At 40.0% G+C, this 21,965-nt stretch overlaps 1 protein-coding gene across 1 annotated transcript in view; it reads right to left on the bottom strand.

Moving 5' to 3' along the window:
* The window catches only part of plekhm1 (pleckstrin homology domain containing, family M (with RUN domain) member 1), a 51,832-nt gene that overhangs the window by 17,150 nt on the left and 12,717 nt on the right, over positions 1-21,965 (bottom strand). Inside the window, exons 2-7 of the mRNA XM_072561795.1 lie at positions 20,114-20,187; positions 18,141-18,379; positions 11,512-12,159; positions 4,163-4,679; positions 2,466-2,691; positions 69-989 (exon numbers count right to left, since the gene is read on the bottom strand). Of these exons, the coding sequence (XP_072417896.1) occupies positions 69-989; positions 2,466-2,691; positions 4,163-4,679; positions 11,512-12,159; positions 18,141-18,379; positions 20,114-20,167 (2,605 nt within the window). The 5' untranslated portion in view covers positions 20,168-20,187. The remainder of the gene's footprint in view (positions 1-68; positions 990-2,465; positions 2,692-4,162; positions 4,680-11,511; positions 12,160-18,140; positions 18,380-20,113; positions 20,188-21,965) is intronic.

Raw genomic sequence — 21,965 nt, 5'->3', positions numbered from 1 at the left:
TACCTGGTCAGCCATCCAGACCTTTTGAGAATTTACATTTAGACCAAAAGAGGTCAACAATATCATACCTGCACATCGAAACTCTTGTGCGTCCAACCCTTTCTCCACAGGAACAACAGTTAAGCACTGCAGCAGATTGATGTGCTCATCCAAGCCAAGCTCCCTAAGTCTTCGCTCATTCTTCTCAACGGTCACATTTGCTGCCAAGGCATCTTCTTCCGCTTCCAAAAAAGATGAAAGAACTGCACGAATTAGTTCCCGCCATGATTTTGCCTCGGCTGCACTTTCTGCTCGAAGCCTCAAAGTGATTTTTGATGTGATTAATTTAAAGTAAGCCGGGCTACCAAGTGCAGTATCAGGTATAATGTCTCTAAAGGTCTCAATTCTGTAGCTGTTGCATAGAATTTTCTGTTGGCCCTGAAACTGAAAACATTTCAGTGTTTCCAACGACAAAGAAAAAATATACGGTGTCCACGATTTTTCTGTTAATTGATAAAGTACAGATTCCTTAATTGCATCCAATTGAGGCTCAGCGTCAGAACTCCAGTTAAACACTTGCTGGAAGCCATTCTCTTTCTCATTGTTTGACTGTTCAGCAGATTGAGTACATGGGCTAGACACATGTGATTTCTCACTCACTGAATTATCTGCATACATTGATTCTTGTTTTGGAGTTTGATGAGGCCGGCACTTTACTAAAGCTTCCCGAATCCGGTCAATCCAGTCATCAGCTTCGTCTTGGGATGGTGCGCGCAGATACAATCTTTTGCCAGCAAAAACCAACTCAAACCTCCCATCTGTGTGGGCAGGTCCAACTGATTCACATCTTAATAAAGAGCAGTTGTCATAGCAATTGCGGTCATCATCATTTTGGTACAGTCGGAACTCAAATGGTGACAATTCACAATAATACTCCTTCCAAATGCCAACGTGGCCTCGCCTCTCTAGGTTACCCAGTTTCAGAAGTCCTCGAAATGGGTTTGAAATGCCTGTTTGAAGACAATAACTCCACATAATCAAGAGTAAAGCCAAATACTGCCATGCTGCCAAATCTATTAATAAACATCCTGTAGCATTACGGGACTACATTTGGCATCAGAATAATAGATTTCAAATTCTCTGATAGCCTTTTGGATAAATTTATTACCAATGCTGTGGAGAACTAGATGGAAACAGACCAAACCAGTTTCTGTGAGACCCTTTAAATTAGTGAACAGAAGAGATTTTATATTCAGTCAGATTGCTTTGATGTGATAACATGATTCACATTCAAATGGAGGCACACAGCTGAGGTGTTATAGAGCTGCTGACACTTAAAGAATCAGCTTTAAAGACAGCATGAATCAGCTCTAGATCTGTGATGGCGTTCTTGTCTGAATCAGGAAGCTGTAGGTTCAAGTCCCATTCCAGAGTCTCAAGTGCATAACTCAGGCTGACATATCAGTGTAGTATTTATGGACAGCTGCCCTGTCAGACTGCCTACCAGATGAGTTGTAAAATCAAGCCCTTATCCACCTGAAAGACTTCACATCACTATTCAAGAAGCAGCAGGGCAACTTTCCCAGATATCCCATGTTTCAACCACAGCAGTTTCCTTCCAACTTTTCAGATTATGTGCTGGATTCAATTGTTTAGAGTCTTGTAAACAAACGTTGTGTCCCTGCAATCAGCAGTGGACTTTCACAACAAAGAAGTGAAATTACCTGGCTATTGCATAAAACATTTGTCAGACTGGTCACCAAGCACCTTCTCTTACCTTTCTGACTGAAACTGAAAACCCTTACAACAAAGCAATTCAGCAAGCCAACAGTTTACTTGATGTTAAATACATCAAAGAACAGTTTTAACAATATTTCTATTGCTCACTATTTTATGAAACAAGCATGTACACTTTCAAGTTATTATGGGGTCAGATTTCACTGTCAGGATAGCTGGTACTTCTTGTTACAAGCTTGTTTTCTTGCTCTGTCTAGCATATCTCTCCTAATTGCTCTTACACAAGTATGAGTACATCAGCGAACAAGCATCAATGGGCCTTGCCCTTATGTTTGGATATAGGGTAACCAACCTTCTGAACTTCCAATCAAAAATTATCATGCTCACTAAAATGCTTTTCATTGATTCAAGAATTTTCCTATTTGACTGCCTTGCTAAACACCATCACAATAGCACAACTGGAAACTAGGAGACATGCAGAAAAATGTTCCATGATTATTTGATCAGATATTATGTTTATTCAACAGTTCAAGTCACCATGGTCTCTAACCATAATTTAATATCTGCTGGCTAATACCAAGAGAAATTTATGTTGTCTCTCTTTTGGAGCTCCCTGCTTTCATAACAAAACCTCTACCATTTAGTAGAATTTCAAATCATAACATATGCCAAAAAAAAAGTAGTGATTGGATTAGGAAGTGATTATAAAAGTGTCATATCCTGCAATATCTAGCGGCAAACCAGCTTACCTGCCTTTCGGCGATGAGTCACTTTAAAAGATGAATCCCCCTGACCGTGTTTACGCTGAGAGAAATTGGATGCTGAGTGTCCGTGTGTGTTCAGCTGGAAGCTACTTTCATTCATAGGTCTTGAGCTTACTGAACTTTCAGATGAACTTTCCCTTGTGCTTTTTGAGAGCACTTCTCTCTGAGATGGTTTGCAGATGTCATCGTCTGATATCCAGCTATTTTGTTTCTGAAACCAGAAGGTTCATGTTTACAATGAATCAAGTGACATGTATGTAGCACAGGTCCAGCAGTTATTTCAGCATTAGACACTGGAAATGGCACCATATTGAAAGTTTTACAATTTATTAAAATTAAGTGCAAAGTTCCAATCACAAACCCATTGATACAGTTGATTAAAAAATACATTTAAAAAAGCATTGAAACAAAGTTAACAAAAACAATGTTGCAAATTTAAGAAACAAAGATGTTTTCAAAGAAAGCTTCACTATTTGTACAGCTTCATCAAGCTTAAATATGACTAAGTACAAACTTGAGCATACAATCATTGATGTACAGCATGGAAACAGATTCTACGGTCCAACTTGTCCATGCCGACCAGATATCCTAACCTGATCTAGTCCTATCTTCCAACACTTAGTTGTTAAGTACTTGAGCATCTTCAACATTGAATCTTATCCAAGTATAAAGATCTGCCCTCACCACCTCGTATCCAATAGAAGTATTTGATAAGAATTTACTTGTAAATTTCTGATTCATAGAAGCCAGAAAAAAAAAAGAGAATTGTGAAGAAATACAAACATAAATTACAATTTATGTTCATTCAATATCTCATTCAAGGACCAAAGTATTTGATGCAAGAAGGTGCTTATAAACAGTTTGGTTCTTTACATTTACAGTCCCACAGCTGAAAACTTTTAGGAAACTCTTAGAGAAAAAAAAATCAGATGAGGAGATTTGCTATGTTTGGTGAAAATATCAATGACATTGAGGATTCTCTGGCTACTGGTTCAAATGGAGCAACGTAATGCCCCAGAAATCATTCAAAAGGAGACTGACAATTTGGATTGAAGATTTAATTTTAAAAAATCAATGTGATCTAGACCCATTTCAAGTGTGGCATAATGCTAACTAAACACTATTTTAAGACAGGAAATAGAGAAAGTTACAAGATACTACACGATGTAATCAGAAATTAACAGGAAAAAATCTTTAGTATTTTAAGTACAGAGCAGATTAATTTGATGACAATTTCTCCACCTCTTCATTCCCATGTGCACATCCACTGTTATCAGAAAAAAAACTGATGTATCTCAAGTTGTTGTAGGAGCCTGCTCAATTAATGCCTCCTCTTGTGCACTATAAGCACAGGGAAGAGATGAAAGACCCTCTCCCAATTTTATTTGTATTGCTGTCATTTCACTCTCTCTGCTCCAAATGAGAATTGCTCACAACCAACTCCTAATACCCACAGTCTCTATATGGGGCTTTGATTTTCCAAAAGGGATAAATACATGTGTTGTAACACACATCAGTAGTACAGCAACACCATTAGTCGAACTGCATAACTGGAATACTGCAAAGCAATCAATAAGAAGTTAGTGAAGGAGTTAGTAAAATTATTTTCTCTCAAAGCAGGACAGATTTGTTGTGAAATTTGGCACAGGCCAAATTGAAGCATTCAACAACAAAAAACTCACATGATTGTCTCCTGGTTCAGTCAACTGACTGCTGAGCGTGCTCAATATTTCCACTTTATCCGTGCCACAAGTTATTTCTCCCACAACAGAAACCTGCTCTGCCACTTCTGTGTAATTTTGGTTGCTTTTTACTTCCTGTTCTTGACATGCTACAGATTGTGAATGTCTTGTAAAGTTCACATGGGTCAATTCTTTAGCATGACCAGTGTTTAGCACCTCATCAGCAAGTGGAGCGGTGATCTTGGTATCACTTTCATTCACAGGTACTGGACACTGCAAAGTTGAAACACGAATACAGCGTGGTGGTGAGGATTCAACTCGTGAATGGCTTGCTGTTGCCTTTGGATTAGTCTCCCCATTGCATGTATGCAAGTTTACCACTTGTTCATCTGACAGAGCATTAGTTAAAATAATCTCTTCTGGAGGCTTTGAGGGCAACTCCAACTGTAGCTCAGAAATATCAAAATTGTGCTCTATGGAAACTGGTGTTTGGTCTCCTCTGAGTTCATCTGGCACCCTTTAAATAAACAGAATAATTATCAGCAAGCTAGTTATCAAGAAACCAAAAGGATGCATACAAACAGGCCAAAGCAAACCTGAGAAATCTCTGGTTATCAGCTAAAGATAGGAAATGCTGAATGCACATCAGTAATTAATGCTTTTATTGAGTACAAAGCAAAATTTAGAAAAATAAACAAAAGGAGAGAACAGAACAAAAGAACTCAAAAGGACAATAGCTCCTAAAATTATTTCAGGTACTATAACATATAATAGTACTTGGATAGTGAGGAGATTAGAGACTTCTAAAAAGTCTTCCAGAAAACGTTATATTTTATCAACCTACTGGAATGCTTTTGAGCAAGTTACTGAGTAGTAGGAGTGTGATGTAAGCAGTTTTTTTTTTACACTGTGTGTATGGATTATCAAATGTTTTAAACAATGAGTCATGCAATGGGTGGAGTTCTGAGGGACTGGCGAGCAAACTTCAGTAGGAATTTAAAATGTAGAGAGGCAGAACTTTGTTATTAGTTTCAAAGTGGTTCAGTCTGGGTTACTATGGAGAGTAAATACAACAGTATTAGGTAAGGATGCAAACATACTTTTTGAAAGTACTTGCTTAAATTATTTGAATTATATCAATTGACCGTTTAGAAATTAACAGGCATTTACTAAACTAAAACACTGAAATTTATTTCAGCTCTGTAGTTTAAATTCTGTTCACTAAAAGGTCACAAAGAGCAATGGGTAGCAAAGTCTCACACAACATCCTCAAACATTACTAACATATTTTCAAAGGAAGTGTCATTTTTGTGCAGCATTTCTCTGATGTTTTAGCATTGATGGCAATATATTGAAAACGGGCCAACACTTAAAATTAACCATTCAATTGTTTTCTAGTTTACATCCCTAGTATTAGGACAATCACAAATCTTTTTCCATACATGCTGCCAGACTTGGGATTTTCTGTTTCCAATTCACCATTTGCAGTATTACAGTTTTATTACCAGTGTTACAATTTTGCTCTTTGCATTGTTTGTCAATGATTTCAAAGAATGCATTTGACTAACTGACCACAGATTTACAGATGAGGGAGATCTCTTGATATTTGGACCTCATATAAAAAAAGAATAGATTAAAAACAGCTCTACATCTGATGAGGAAATGGATTTATGATGGTCAAATGATCCTAACTTCGTATTACATACCAGAGTAGAACTCTGGCCAACTACGTGCAAACCATGTAGGATTGTGAATTTAAGCTTGTTAAATCAGTAGAATTGAGTGTGCTTCACACAAAAAAAAATGCACAAGGATATAAAATATACAAAAGACAAACAGATATAAAACAAAAACCACTGTCCTTGTACCATGGTAGGTCTCATCTGGAATAATGATGGGCCTCTTATAATGGGAGGTCGCAGATCAAACAAAGCCTTAAATTGTAGCCAGTAGACTGATTTAGTTGAATTTAAAGCACCTTTGTCAACTGGATGGCTTTACTGGTATTTTGCAAACTAGCTTCAAGATACTGAAGTTATTAAAAATAGGTCCATATGGATTGGTTACAAGTTAAATAAATCAGAAAGGACAAGAAAACCTGTATACCCATTACCCAAGTCTGAAATTAAAACAAATGTTAGTTCAAGGGGTGTGAAAGGGCATAATTTCAAAGATTCATTGACCTTTACAACAAGCTGCCATGAAAGGGAGTTCTATTTGGGTGCATATTTCATAAAAGAGCTGGACAGATTCCTAACTGTATCTGACATCACAACAAAACATAGATGGAGTACATATTGTAATGTGGGGTGTTTCCTGGCAGTCATTATCCAGAACTTATTCAATCACCCACAGGATTCAAACAGGTCAAAGAGGAACAAGTACTGGAGGGGACAGGTCTGTCACTGTATAACACTGGGGTACAGTACTGGTGGGGACAGGTCTGTCGCTGTATAACGCTGAGGTACAGTACTGGTGGGGACAGGTCTGTCACTGTATAACACTGGGGTACAGTCTGGGTGGGAACAGGCCTGTCACTGTATAACACTGGGGCACAGTACTGGTGGAGAGAGGGATATCCTTGCAGAACACTGGCAAGTAACATTCATGACACACCAGGTAGCAAGCAATGACCATCTCCAACAAACTATAATCTAACCACAGTCCTATCACCTTCATGGGTTAATATTATCCCGAAACTCAGTTAGACTTGCCATATCAACACAAGTGGCTGCAAGAGCAGGTCAGAAGTGAGAAATACTGCAGGGAGTATCTCACTTCCTCACAAAGGCAATCCACCATCGACAAGGATTGTGTCACTGCACATGGATTGCAGTGGTTCAAGATAGCAGCTCATCCCCACCTTCTCAAGGGAGCAATCAGGGATGGACAATTAATATTGGCCCAGTCAGCGATGCCCATATAATGTTAGGGAATGAAAAATATCCCATAACCTTGGCATCGCGAGTGACCGTCTAAATCCATCTTCAATGCGAGGAGGGGGGGGGGGGGGGGAAAAGGGTGGTTTCTGCCTCTCCCACCCCTCACAGACATCATGTTCCAGACTCCCACCACCCTCTGGGTGAAAACGTTTCCCCTCACGTCCCCCTCGAAAGGTCCTGCTCCTTCCCTGAAACGGATGCCCCCCCCACCCCGGTCACTGATCCCTCCACCAAGGCGGTAACATTCGTTCCTGTCTATCTAAGCCCACCCCCATCATTTTATTCATCTCAGGTCACACCTCCCCCCCCCCCCCCCCCCTCCTCCCCTCCCCCCTCCACCTCCCCAAGACTCCTCTGCTCTAAGGAAAGTGACCCCAGTCTGTCCGATCTCTCTCCATCACTGAAACTCTCCAGCCCCGAGTAACACCCTGGAAATTCCCTCTGCCTCCTCTCCCAATGCTATCCCGTTCAGATCGTGTGCATTTGGGAACTGCACACAGTATTGTAGCTGTGAGCTCACCAACAGTTCCTTCTCCTTGCTCTGAAAAGCTGTGCCTCAGCTTAGAAAAGCAAATGTCCCATATACCTTCGCAGCCACTTTATCGACCAGTCCAAATACCTTAAGGGACCACTGGATAATGTCGGGGTCAATACTGCGGGTTGTGCAAATCCCCAGGCCCATTTCATTGAGCCTCCTGCACACAGCATCTCACACACAGTGAGCCTCCTGCACACAGCATCTCACACACAGTGAGCCTCCTGTATTCGGTATCTCACACACTGAGCTTCCTGTATTCAGTAACTAATGCGGAAGAATGGGATTATGGGAGACATAGCAGTTTGGATCAGTAATTGGTTTGCTGAAAGAAAACAGCGGGTTGTAGTTGATGGAACATTATCATCTAGGTGTCCAGTTACTAGCGGCATACCGCAATGGTTGGTGTTGGGTCCACTGCTGTTCGTCATTTTTATAAATGACCTGAATAACAGCGTAGAAGGGTGGGTTAGTAAATTTGCGGATGACACTAAGGTCGGTGGAGTTGTGGATAGTGACGAAGGATGCAGCAGTAGGTTACAGAGAGACATAGATAAGCTGCGAGTTGGGCTGAGAGGTGGCAAATGGAGTTTAATGTGGACAAGTGTGAGGTGATTCACTTTGGTTGGAGTAACCGGAATGCAAAGTACTGGGCTAATGGTAAGATTATTGGTAGTGTAGATGAGCAGAGAGATCTCTGTGTCCATGTACACAGATCCCTGACAGTTGCCACCCAGGTTGACAGGATTGTTAAGGCGGCATACAGTGTTTTAGCTTTTATTAATAGAGGGATTGAGTTCTGGAACCAGGAGGTTATGCTACAGCTGTACAAAACTCTGGTGCGGCCGCACTTGGAGTATTGTGTACAGGTCTGGTTACCGCATTATGTGGAAGCTTTGGAAAGGATGCAGAGGAGATTTACCAGGATGTTGCCTGGGTATGGAGGGAAGGTCTTATGAGGAAAGGCTGAGGGACTTGAGGCTGTTCTCATTAGAGAGAAGGTTGAGAGGTGAATTAATAGAGACATACAAGATAATCAGAGGGTTAGATAGGGTGGACAGGGAGAGCCTTTTTCCAAGTATGGGGACGGCAAACACGAGGGGACGCAACTTTAAACTGAGGGGAGATAGGTATAAGACAGATGTCAGAGATAGTTTCTTTACTCAGAGTAGTAAGGGTTTGGAATGCTTTGCCTGCATCGGTAGTAGATTCGCCAAGTTTAAGTGCACTTAAGTCGTCATTGGACAAGCATACGGACGTACATGGAATAGTGTAGGTTAGATGGGCTTCAGATTAGTATGACAGGGCGGCGCAACATCGAGGGCTGAAGGGCCTGTACTGCGCTGTTATGTTCTATGTCTATGTCTATATTCAGCTAGTCTTCACCAATCTGGTACTTTTGTAATGTATAACATGTCTCGTCAGGTACTAGTGTTACAAGTTTTCTAGCTTTTGCCCATAGCTCACCCACGATCTTCATTTCTGATGCTCTTTGCAGCAAACAGATTCTAGTTGCAATAATTTCTAAATTGCAAACAGCTGTTGTAAAGAAACAAATTCTCATTTAAGATGTGGCATTTTGCCCTGGTTACAATATTTTAAAAACATTTTCCTCCCCTGAAGGCACTATCTACATTTGGACTGTTTTTCTAGATTTCAATAGCATTTTGACATCTTGGCTAGTAGCTTGTTTGCAGCTTCTCACCTCTGTATTGGAAAGTAATGGGTTTGAGCTCCATATCACACTTCAAGCTCCTAACCTAGGCGTAATATCTAGTATAGTCTTGACCAATTGAGGCACTACTGAAGATACTTGTCTTTTGGTTCTCCCTTTTGTTCTTCTGAATAACAATCACTAAAATTAATACTTGCATAAACAATGATCTGGTCAGCATCACACTTCTGCTTGTGGGGCCTTGCTATGTACAAACTGGCTACCGAAATTCTTAAAATTATGACAGTGACTACACTCCAAAGTACTTTTCATTGGTGCATAAGACTTCTGGGGGGTCCTATGGTGATGAAAGACACAATATATGTAAGATATTGCATTTATAAGATGCCACTTTGTTACTATGTAATGGTAATTAGATCACTTATTTTTACAGTTGATCATTGCATGGCCTTTTTTTAAAATTGATCATTCATAGGATGTGATTATTGCTGTCTGGGCAAGGATTTCTTGTTGATCCCTAATGGCCCTTGAGAAGATGATGCACAGCTTCCTTCTTGAACTCCTGCAGTCAACGTGGTGCAGGTACACCCTTAGTGTTGTAACCGTTTCTGTGGCCTGAACATTATTTGTCGCTGATATCCAAACCCGACAGTAGCCGGGGTATGGATTATCCTGGCACTCCTTTTTTTTTAAAACAAGAAATGTAACATTTACAAGTCTTTAATCCTCAGGGATCATCTCTATTTGAGGAGAATGGAAGATTTTGGCCACAACTCCATTAGTTCCACTCTTACTTCCCTCAATATTCTCATCTGTCCTAGTAACTACTCAATTTAAGTACTGGCAACTTTTCTAATACCCCTTTGTCAATTTCAATCCATCCAGCATCTCAACAAGCTCATCTTTCACAAGACTTTGGTAGCATTTTCTTCTTTAGCAAAGACAGATACAAATTGTACATTTCATATGTCCATCACACCTCTTGCTTTGATGTATAAATCCCCCTTTTGGTATTTAATCTGTTCCACTCTTCTTTTTATTTTTGTTTAACTATTTATATATCTATGGAGGACTTTTGGATTCCCTTTTAATTAGCTGCCAGTCTCTTCACAAATTCTCTTTGCTGCATATTTCTTTCCTTACTTCCCATCTATTCTTTTAAAGAAAATCAAGGCATTCTATTACCTTTTATAGATATTTTTGATCAACCTGTTCAGACATGTTATGACACAGCTCTGGAACAGGTGGGATGCGAAACATTTGGCCCAGAGGTAGGGACTATAATTCATATTTTCCCCATCTCCTCAATGGTATTCAAACCCATATCCTCAGAACATTAACTGGGGTTCTGGATTACTCATTCAAAGACATTACCATTATACCAATACCTCCCCACTGGCTTCCTCTCAAATTTTTATATCCATCTGGTTCTCCTTTCTAAGCTACTCAGGACTTCTTTTCAGCTCAGACTAGTTACTGAACACAAATAACTGCTTCTCTCATGTGAGAGGACTCTTCTATCTGAATGAATCTCCACAATGTCCAACTTCTGGATTGTTCTGACTGTGTTACTGGACTCCTGTCACTATACAATGGCAGTTTTATTTCCTCTCACCTACACTTCTTTTGCATAAGTCCTCATTTATTTGCTTACAAACAAATCTCCAGATGCCCTGTCACTTCTCACAGAACAAATCTAAAATTAAAAGTTTAAAAAAAAAGTATTCCTCTTCAGAAAATAAAATTATAACTTCAAGGATGAGATGTTTATACCTGTTCGGAATATCAGAGATTTCTCAGGGAATATGCTACGTAATGGTAGTGTTTATGTCCCCATTCATTATTTTGTGATGTTATACAGAATGTTTTCTTTAAGTTTAAAAGGCATAGTGCTCAAACTGACAGCATAAGATAGGAAACAGTTACAGAAAGAGGCAGTCACATGATATATTTTAAGCACCATCGCTGGAAATCTGATGTCTAGGTGTCTGATGAAATCTGCGAACTAATGTTACCAGCACAATCTTATAACATCAACCCCATCTCAGAATCATAGCTCTTTAACAGAACCCATATTGACTTCATAAAATTGTTTCAAAGATTATGGGAGAACCTATCAAAACAAAATGCGAAAATTACAGATCACAGTCAAAAACAATTTCTTAAAATGCAAGGAGTCCTTAAAATTAATACTCACTCTTGTAGAGATTTGTTGGAGCTTTCTGCACTTGCAATACCCTTATCTGTGTCACATGACCACAACTCTTCTGTGGCTTGATCAGGGCTCTTCATTCCATTTGACTGAAGGAGACTATCAGAGCTCAGACTGGATGATAGTTGGGATGATCCAGTTGTTTCCAAACTTAGATTAGACGATGTAAGTTTTAGTTTTCCTGAGATGTGACTGCTGTGTGCAGTCGTGGAACCAGAATGAATTACATCAACGATATCAGAACCAGAGGACTGAGAAACTGAATCCCAAGATCCTCTCCTTCTGCCTTCAGAAAAGTCAGGCAATGAGTGTTCCAGTAACTCTGATGCTGGACATAAACCTGCCAATGCCAGGGGAGTTGTAGTCCATTCATTTAGCACAGCTGATTTATAAGACAGTGCAAAAGAAAGAGATGATAGACCTTGCAGATAGCTCAATAAAACTTCGCTGTCCTCTGAATCAAGCAGTAAGGCTACAGGGTGATAGAAGTCACACAAGTTGTCCTTTTCACGGAATAGAGACACTAGATAACATTCCATCAGGCCATCATTCAGTGCAAGCCTGACCCATGCTCGGCATCGTCCAATGTCAGTGTTAATAAAGTTCAAATGCTCCAGTTCAGTCACAACATTTCTGAAAGATTTTTAAACAAATTGAGAATCAGTACTCAAGATATTTTTTAGACAATTGTGTCGAATGAAGCAACTCGAAATGTATCCCAACATGAATAAGTGCAATACTCAGATAGTTCATAAAAACTACTTTTAAAACCCAACTGTTCCACTGTATGCTTTAACCTGGTTTCATTGATAGCAACACCTCTTTGCATTCCAATCAATGAGCCACGAATTGCAATTAGCCACAGGCAATAAAGCACCCTGATCCACCATAGGCAATGTCACAAGTGAACCCAATACTCACTCCTCTAGTTTCAAACAAACTGAAAACACCTTTTCAGCTTATTGACAGTACATGTGCAGAACATGAATAGTAAAACCAAATGTGCACCATCTTGCATTCAATAATAATGCTCTCAGAACTAACGAAACCACAGAACCAAACCATGTGCATCTTAAGCATTTTTGCCAATTGCGACTTTCAGGTCAGAATGAGGGGCTTGACTCCACTGAAGAGAGGTTTGTCTTTTGAGTTGATATTCAGCAGTTCAGGCTTATACTCTATAGAGTTTAGAGATCTAATTGAGATATACAAGATACTAAAGGAGTTTGATTAAGTAGGCGTAGAGAAGAGGTTTCCTCTTGTTAATGAGAGATCATAATGTTAGAATAAGGGGTTTCAGATTTAAAATAGAGATGAGACGAATTTTCTTCTCTCAAAAGGTTGTGAACCTGTGGAATTCACTCCTCTGGAGTGGTTGATCGGACAATAAGTAAATTTAGGGTGGAGATAGTCAGATTTTTAATTAATAATTGGTTGAACAATTCTGGAAAGCACGTGGCAAAGCAGAGTTGAGGCTGGGAAGAGATCAGCTGTGATCATATTGAAGAACAGAGTTGGCTCGAGGGGCTGAACTGCCTACTCCTGCTCCTAGTTCTCATTGTAATTACAATGTAATAGGACTTCATAAAATATACAGCACAGAAACAGGCCATTCAGATTAAACACAATCTATTTATGCTTGACTCAAGCTTTCTTTCATCTTTCCTCATCAAATCTACTATTGTAACCATCGATTCCCTCCTAGCTCAATGCCTGCCCTCCTTCCTCTTCAATGCATCCATTCACTTCAACTACTCTCTGTGGTAGCGGGTTCCACATTCTTTCTAGTGGGGGGGGGGAGAAAGAAGAGAAATGTCTTTTGTATTCCTTATTGCACAACTTGTGGACTATCTTAAATTGACTGTTTCTCATGCCAAATGTTCACACACAGCAACAGTATGCAAAGATTGAGAACAGCAAATAACTACTTCTTTTGGTATTGAGGTTTAATGTGTAGATACAGCATCCTGAACTGCCTCAACTCTAAAGCATATAAATTAGGTTAAATTATCCAGTGCTCAAAATAAAATAATAGAAGAAGAAAAACAAAATCAAATATACAGCACAGTAACACACAAACATATGAATTAAGATTAGGAGCAAGCCATTTGGATCACAAACTAACTTCAAATTCCTTCTAAATCCACCCTGTCAAGCCCTCTCAAGATTGTGTTTCAACCAAGTAATCTTGTAATCTCCCAAACTCCAACAGTTACGAGCCTGTCTTCTTCTTATCATTACCTGCCGCTTTTAGGTATTAGCCTAATAGATCTTCTTTAAACTACTTCCAATGCATTTACATCCTTCACTGAACAAGTCCAATACTGTAAACAATATTCCAGAGTTCTTTACGACTGATGCATAATTCAATACAAAAGTAAGTAAATTGACTTCATAAGGAACAATAACATTTTATTAGTTTTCCCAATTACTTGCTTTACTTGCATACTAATTTCCTGCAATTCATGCACGAGGAGACCCAGATCCCTCTGTATCTCAGTTCTTCAATATCTCACCAATTAGATCACGTTTTTTGTTCTTCTTGCCAAAAAATATGCAAATTCACATTTTCTTACATTACCTTTCATTTGTCAGACTTTTTCCCATTCACCTAACCTATCCATATCCACTTGTAAAAGGGACATAAAGAAGCTACAACTTAATTTTCTAACACTAAACAAGATACGAGAGAAAGCTTTATAGCTGTCAGTGAAGCAATATTGCACTCAGTGAACAGTACTTCAGAACAATATTTCTCACCCTAACCAGTATTCACACCAGTGCAAAACGGTATTTGATGGGTACATCATATGGTAACTGCATCGGACATTTCAGCCAAGCCTGATCCTCTCCTCACTCTATTCCACACACGGGCATTTCATCATTACGACACATCTGGATAGCAGTAACAGGATAGGTCAGAGTCAGCATGGATTTATGAAGGGGAAATCATGCTTAACTAATCTTCTGGAATTTTTTGAGGATGTAACTCTGAAGATGGACATGGGAGATCCAGTGGATGCAGTGTACCTGGACTTTCAGAAAACCTTTGATAAAGTCCCACATAGGAGGTTAGTGAGCAAAATTAGGGCGCATGGTATTGGGGGCAAAGTACTGACTTGGATTGAAAATTGGTTGGCTGACAGGAAACAAAGAGTAGTGATTAACGGCTCCCTTTCGGAATGGCAGGCGGTGACCAGTGGGGTACCGCAGCTTTTTACAATATATATACATATATTAATGATATAGAAGATGGTATTAATAGTAACATTAGCAAATTTGCTGATGATACAAAGCTGGGTGGCAGGGTGAAATGTGAGGAGGATGTTAGGAGATTACAGGGTAACCTGGACAGGTTAGGTGAGTGGACAGATGCATGGCGGATGCAGTTTAATGTGGATAAATGTATAGTTATCCACTTTGGTGGCAAGAACAGGAAGGCAGATTACTACCTAAATGGAGTCAAGTTAGGTAAAGGGGCAGTACAATGAGATCTAGGTGTTCTTGCACACCACTCAATGAAGGCAAGCATGCAGGTACAGCAGGTAGTGAAGAAAGCTAATAGCATGCTGGCCTTCATAACAAGAGGGATTGAGTATAGAAGCAAAGAGGTTCTTCTGCAGCTGTACAGGGCCCTGGTGAGACTGCACCTGGAATATTGTGTGCATTTCTGGTCTCCAAATTTCAGGAAAGACATTCTGGCTATTGAGGAAGTGCAACGTAGGTTCACGAGGTCAATTCCTGGAATGGCGGGACTACCTTACGCAGAAAGATTGGAGCGACTGGGCTTGTATTTCCTTGGGTTTAGAAGACTGAGAGGGGATCTGATTGAGACGTATTAGATTATTAAAGGATTGGACACTCTGGAGGCAGGAAACATGTTTCTGCTAATGGGTGAGTCCCGAACCAGAGGACACAGCTTAAAAATAAGAGGTAGGCCACTTAGGATAGAGATGAGGAGAAACTTCTTCACCCAGAGTGTAGTGGCTGTGTGGAATGCTCTGCCCTAGAAGGCAGTGGAGGCCCAGTCTCTGGATTTGTTTAAGAAAAACTTGGATAGAGCTCTCAAGGATAGTGGAATCAAAAGTTATGGAGATAAGGCAGGAACAGGATACTGACTGAGGATGATCAGCCATGATCATAACGAATGGTGGTGCAGGCTCAAAGGGCAGAATGGCCTACTTCCGCACCTATTCTCTCTATTGTCTATCAGCAGGAGCCACTGGCTAATAATCTGTAACTACAAACTTAATTAGCCTACTAGACCAGGATAAGCATAGTATCCCAGTCAGAGTTCACCAAACTCAGCTCAAACCAGGAAATGACTCTGGGGTGTACTAGTCTGCATAATTTACTGGTGGTGACAGGCTTTAGGACAAGTGAATGATAATTTTAGCCACAAAGCTTCAAAGAACTAAATATTTGTTAGGATTCTGAAGCCTTGTGACCAGAATATAGAAGTATATAGTATAGATTTCCAATAAGCTTTATTCAGCAAATAGATGTGCAGGTTTTATGTTACAAATATTTGTTATCAGCAAACAAATGGCATAAGTTTGTAATTAATTTAATATGAATGAAAAGATGTGATGTGGAAGAGAGATGAAAGGGCATGTAAGTTATGGAAGGGTGTTTGTAACAAATCCCAAGTACTATATATCTAACTGCCACATTCATGTCAGAATGAAGAATCTATGGATTTCAAATGGAATTCCAGTCATAATAATCTGACTCTCCTGCTAGTGAATCTGTCACTACACAAAATGCATGAGTGGGCTTAAACACATGTGTTTGTGATGGGAGTAAGTGGGGATAAGATTTGGCAAGTGCAAACAAGAATTCAAAAATAGCTAACAAAAGGAGCATTAATACATATGCAGTTCTTACAAGGCACAACTGATTGTTTAAGCAGATGAACGAAAATTATTAGAAGGCAGTTTGTTTCGCTTACTGATGGCAATTTGCAGTGAGAAATCCCCATAAATTGGCATCAAATACCTTGGAAAATAATTGGGTTGACAGCACTGATTGGTAAATATATAATTTTTCTAACAGTGCAAAAATCAAATGACTAAGTATGTGGACAATTTTTAATGGACAAAATGTTAAAGAGTCAACTTCTACATGGCTAATATTTCTGAGGAGTTTACTTCCAAACCACGCATCCTGCCCAGCACATCAAATGAGACGCTCAACAGAATCCAAAAACTAATGGAGAGAAGCGATGCCACCCGAATAATCATTGGTGGTTTCTCTATTTTTATTAAGGAAGCTGTCCCACCTCCCCAACACACCCAACGAAGGAAATGATATGCTGTTAGAGCATGTTTGGTATGCTTTCTTTTATCGGTCAGAGTATTGAGTACAGGAGTTGGGAGGTCATGTTGCCGCTGTACAGGACATTGGTTAGGCCACTGTTGGAATACTGCGTGCAATTCTGGTTTCCTTCCTAATGGAAAGATGTTGTGAAACTTGAAAGGGTTCAGAAAAGATTTACAAGGATGCTGCCAGGATTGGAGGATTTGAGCTGCAAGGGCTGTTTTCCCTGGAGCAAGGGAGACTGAGGGGTGACTGAGGGGTTTACAAAATTATGAGGGGCAAGGATAGGGTAAATAGGCAAAGTCTTTTCCCTGGGGTGGGGGAGTCCAGAACTAGAGGGCATAGGTTTAGGGTGAGAGGAGAAAGATATAAAAGAGACCAAAGGGGCAACTTTTTCACACAGAGGAAGGAAGTGTTGAAGGCTGGCACAATTGCATCATTTAAGAGGTATTTGGATGGGTATACGAATAGGAAAGGTTTGGAGGGATATGGGCCAGGTGCTGGCAGGTGGGACTAGACTGGGTTGGGATATCTGGTCAGCATGGACAGGTTGGACCGAAGGGTCTGTTTCCATGTTGTACATCTCTATGACTCTATGTCATGCTGATACTCCCGAACTCTTTATCGAGGTCTTGGTGCAGCAAGATGGTACTCAGTCAGCATTTATATGGGCTTGATTGCCTGAACGTCTTCTCACCTTCTCAGGAAAGCCAAGACGATGATGAAGGACTTAAAGATCAGACGTTCATTTTACTTCATGTTTGGTCTGGAAGTCAGCCTCTGGATCCTGTCTTCAGGACCACTGCTTATGTTCTTTTACCTCTGAACTGTCAGTTTCTCACCATCCTCCCAGCCCCCCAAAAATCAAAACTGATCTACATTCTTCCTGTCTTAATTGATAGGGAGGAACTGAAGACAATACAGTAACTGTAATTTTTGTGTTTTGGGCTGGTGTTTTAACTGGAGAGATTATACTTCTATTCTGAATTTGTTTAAATTTTGATCCCCAAAAAGCTAGGGTGAAACTTTATTTTACAGGTTATTAGGGGCAAATATTCTCAGTTGATTTTACCACAATATTTTATGACTTTTCCATTTGTGTATCTGGCAATACAAACTATAGAAGTAACATTACATAGCTTGTTATCAGAGTAATCCTACAGAATTGATCAGTGTTCTGCGATCAAAAAAATGTACAAATGCAAAAATTCATCACGTAAAATTAACTTCCAAGTTTAGGAAATGCGGCGATATGGTAGGAAATCAATTAATTCTCCAAAACTACACAAACATACCGGTGAGTGACTGTTTTAAGCAGAGTCCAAAAGACTGGCTCTGGAAGAGGTACTCTATTTCGTCCTCGTTTTCCTCCATCTGTTTTGACATACTTTGATTTCAAGCCGTGCACAAACACCGACTCCAAGACAGAGCACAGAACATTTGCATCACTGTCATCACTGGTAACCACATCATCCGAGTTTACGTAACGTTTCTGTAAGCACTTCAGAGAACTTGCCAGTTTCTTCTTTATCCGCTGTGAGGAATAGTAGATATTTAAGTGTCCACATTTATATTAAATAAATCCCTACTTCACAAAATCATAGACAAACAGAAAAGAAAAAGGTCAATGACTCCTGAGTTTAGGAACTGACATTACTGATTCACATAGCTTATCCACTGACCTGGTACTACAAAAGTGGCCTGAAATGACACTGTACAATAATTTCCACAAAATCAAACCTGCACCAAAAAAACAATCTACATATGAACGTGAGATTCAGACCTAGAAAACGTACATACTCCTGAGAACTTCCTTATCCTTCAGAACCTCATTCTCCACAATATTTCACCAGTCAATCAGCTTAATTACTGTCATGCCCACCTGTAATGACGCTGAACACAATTTGTTTTTCCCTCCCCCATCTGCCTCCTGGACTACAATCACATACTGATCTGGAATGTTTTGCAAATTTGGCATCCTGGTTTACTTTGAACTGAGCTTTCAATATTGCATCAAACTTCAACATAATGAGCACCTACCTCTACCTCTGAATGATCATCCAACTCCACGAATCAGCTGACAACTCCTTGTCCACACTTCAACAGTCCAACACTCATCCAGCTGGACTCTCATTTTCCAGCTCTACAAAAATTAACTCACCCAAACTTCTCTTGCTTATATTCAATATCTTAACTAGTCATGTGCCTAACATTACCAGGCTTGCTGACCTACACTGAAGGAATTCAGAGATTGATAATCAATTTAAAGACTTATTTTCATGTTTATATCTAATGATGGTGTCGCAATTCCCTCCACCTCTAAAATCTCTTACAATCTATACAAAATTCAGTTCCTTGTACTCCAGCAATTTATACATTTCCCTCCCCCTTTGCCTAATCACTGCTTACCATGCCTTCAGAATTTTAGACAACAAACTCTACAACTATCTCTCTAAACCTTTTTGCTTGCTAATCTTTAAATCCCTACTAAAACCTATATATTTAAATCATACTTATAGCCATGTCTCCTAATAGCTCATTTTTAGGGTCAATAACATTTTTGTCTGATTAAACCTCTGTGAACCACCTTAAGTCATAGACTCATTTAACATGGAAACAGACCCTTCAGTCCACACCAACCATGCTCCCAAACTAAACTAGTCCCACCTACCTCTACTGGGCCCATATCCCTCCAAATCTTGTCTAGAGATGAACTTATCCAAATGTCTTTTAGACACTGTACTGCATCCACTACTTTCTCTTCACTTCATTCCACACACAAACAACTCTCTGGGCAAAACAGTTGCCCCTCATGTCATTTTAAACATTTCTCCTGCCATCTTAAAAATATGCCCCTAATTTTGAACTCCCACCCTATGGAATGAACCCTTGTCTAGGCCCCTCAAGACTTTATACACCTCAACCTTTTCATCTGAAAGTATACGTCTACCTTAAATAAATGCAAACTGATGTTGGACACTCCAAAACTAGTGATCAATCTGAGGAGTCCTTAACTCCAACATATGTAAATATAGCCACAAAATGCCACTCCAAATATATTTCATTTGTGTAGAAAGTAGGTTTCACTTGTGTCATTCAGGTAAGTTTTGACTTCAATAAGTATTCTATGAATGACAACTGTGCGATTATTTACTGAATGATACATTTTTACTTCACAAAACTGAACTTTACCGAAGACAATGCAAAAGCAGAAGCAAAACCTCTATTTTTGAGTTGTCAGTTATATTACTGTTATGCTTCCACTCACCTGTTTAACTTCCCTGTCCGCAAATAGGTTTTCTGACGTGTGCGTAGAAATCATTGTGCACACTCACATGACACCTTTAGATGGAAGAATGAAGAAGCAGTTAAAGAAAAATATCATAACTAAAATAACAAACAAGCAAAGCTTGACAAATCAGAATTTTATTTTTTATGTGCTCATGGAATCTGGGCGCCACTGGGAAGGCTAGCATCTATTGCTCATTCCTAAGTGCCCTTGGAACTGAGTGGCTTGCTGGATCACTTCAGCAGTTAAGTGCTGAGGGTCTGGATTCACATATTTGCCAGACTTCAGAAAGATGACAGGGCACTAGTGAACCAGATGGGCTTTTCCTACAATCGACAGTGGTTTCAGGATTATTGTTGGACTCTTGATTCCAAATTTTTCTTAAATTCAAATTCTAACATTTACCATGGTGGAACTTGAAGTCAGGTTCCCAGAACATTAATAATCTAGCAATAATACCACTAGGCCATTGTCTCCATCCATTGTTTTCCTCAGATGATACAGTAGTGATACAGAGTAATGCCAGCAGCATGGGTTCAATTCCTGCATTGGCTGAGGTTACAATGAAAGTTCTGCTATCTCAACCTTGTTTCACGGTTGACCCTCAGGTTAAATCACCAGTCCTCCCCTTCGCCCCTCCCTCTCCCAGACCAGTGAGCCTGACATCAGTGGTGGCCATCGTGTTGGAGGGAATCCTGAGGGACAAGATGTACATGTATTTGGAAAGGCAAGGACTGATTAGGGATAGTCAACATGGCTTTATGCGTGGGGAATCATGTCTCACAAACTTGATTGAGTTTTTTGAAAAAGTTACAAAGAGGATTGATGAGGGCAGAGTGGTAGACGTGATCTGTAGGGACTTCAGTAAGGCATTTGACAAGGTTCCCCATGGGACACTGGTTAGCAAGGTTAGATCTCATGGAATACAGAGAGAACAGGCCGTTTGGATACAGAACTGGCTCAAAGGTAGAAGACAGAGAGTGGTGATGAAGGGTTGTTTTTCAGACTGGACGTCTGCGACCATTGGAGTGCCACAAGGATTGGTGCTGGGTCCACTACTTTGTGTCATTTATATAAATGATTTGGTTGTGAGTTTAAGAGGTACAGTTACTAAGTTTGCAGATGACACCAACATTGGAAGTGAAGTGGACAGTGAAGGTTACCTCAGATTACAATTAGATCTTGATTAGATGAGCCAATGGGCTGAGGAGTGGCAGATGGAGTTTAGTTTCGATAAATAAGAGGTGGTGCATTTTGGGAAAGCAAATCTTAACAGGGCTTATACATTTAATGGTAAGGTCCGAGGGAGTGTTGCTGAACAAAGAGACCTTGCAACGCAGGTTCATAGCTCCTTGAAAGAGTGTCGCAGGTAGATAGGATAGTGAAGGCAGGTTTGGTAGGCTTTCCTTTATTGGTCAGAGTATTGAGTACAGGAGTTGGGAAGTCATGTTGTGGCTGTACAGGACATTGGTTAGGCTACTTTTGGAATACTGCGTGGAATTCTGGTCTCCTTCCTATCGGAAAGATGTTGTGAAACTTCAAAGGGCTCAGAAAAGATTTACAAGGATGCTGCCAGGGTTGGAGGATTTGAGCTGTAGGGAGAGGTTAAATAAACTAGGGCTGTTTGCCCTGGAGCATCAGAGGTTGAGGGGTGACCTTACAAAGAATTATAAAATAAAGAGGGGCACGGATAGAGTAAATAAACAAGGTCTTTTCCCTGGTGTGGGGGAGGACATAGGTTTAGGGTGAGAGGGGAAAGATATAAAAGAGACCTAAGGTGCAACATTTTAATGCAGAGGGTGACGCACGTGTGGAATGGGCTGCCAGAGGA

The sequence above is a fragment of the Chiloscyllium punctatum genome, chromosome 42 (assembly GCF_047496795.1).
Source record: "Chiloscyllium punctatum isolate Juve2018m chromosome 42, sChiPun1.3, whole genome shotgun sequence".
NCBI classification, from domain to species: domain Eukaryota; kingdom Metazoa; phylum Chordata; class Chondrichthyes; order Orectolobiformes; family Hemiscylliidae; genus Chiloscyllium; species Chiloscyllium punctatum.
The sequence above is the reverse complement of the archived record's forward strand: the minus strand, read 5'-3'. Positions and strand labels throughout refer to the sequence as shown.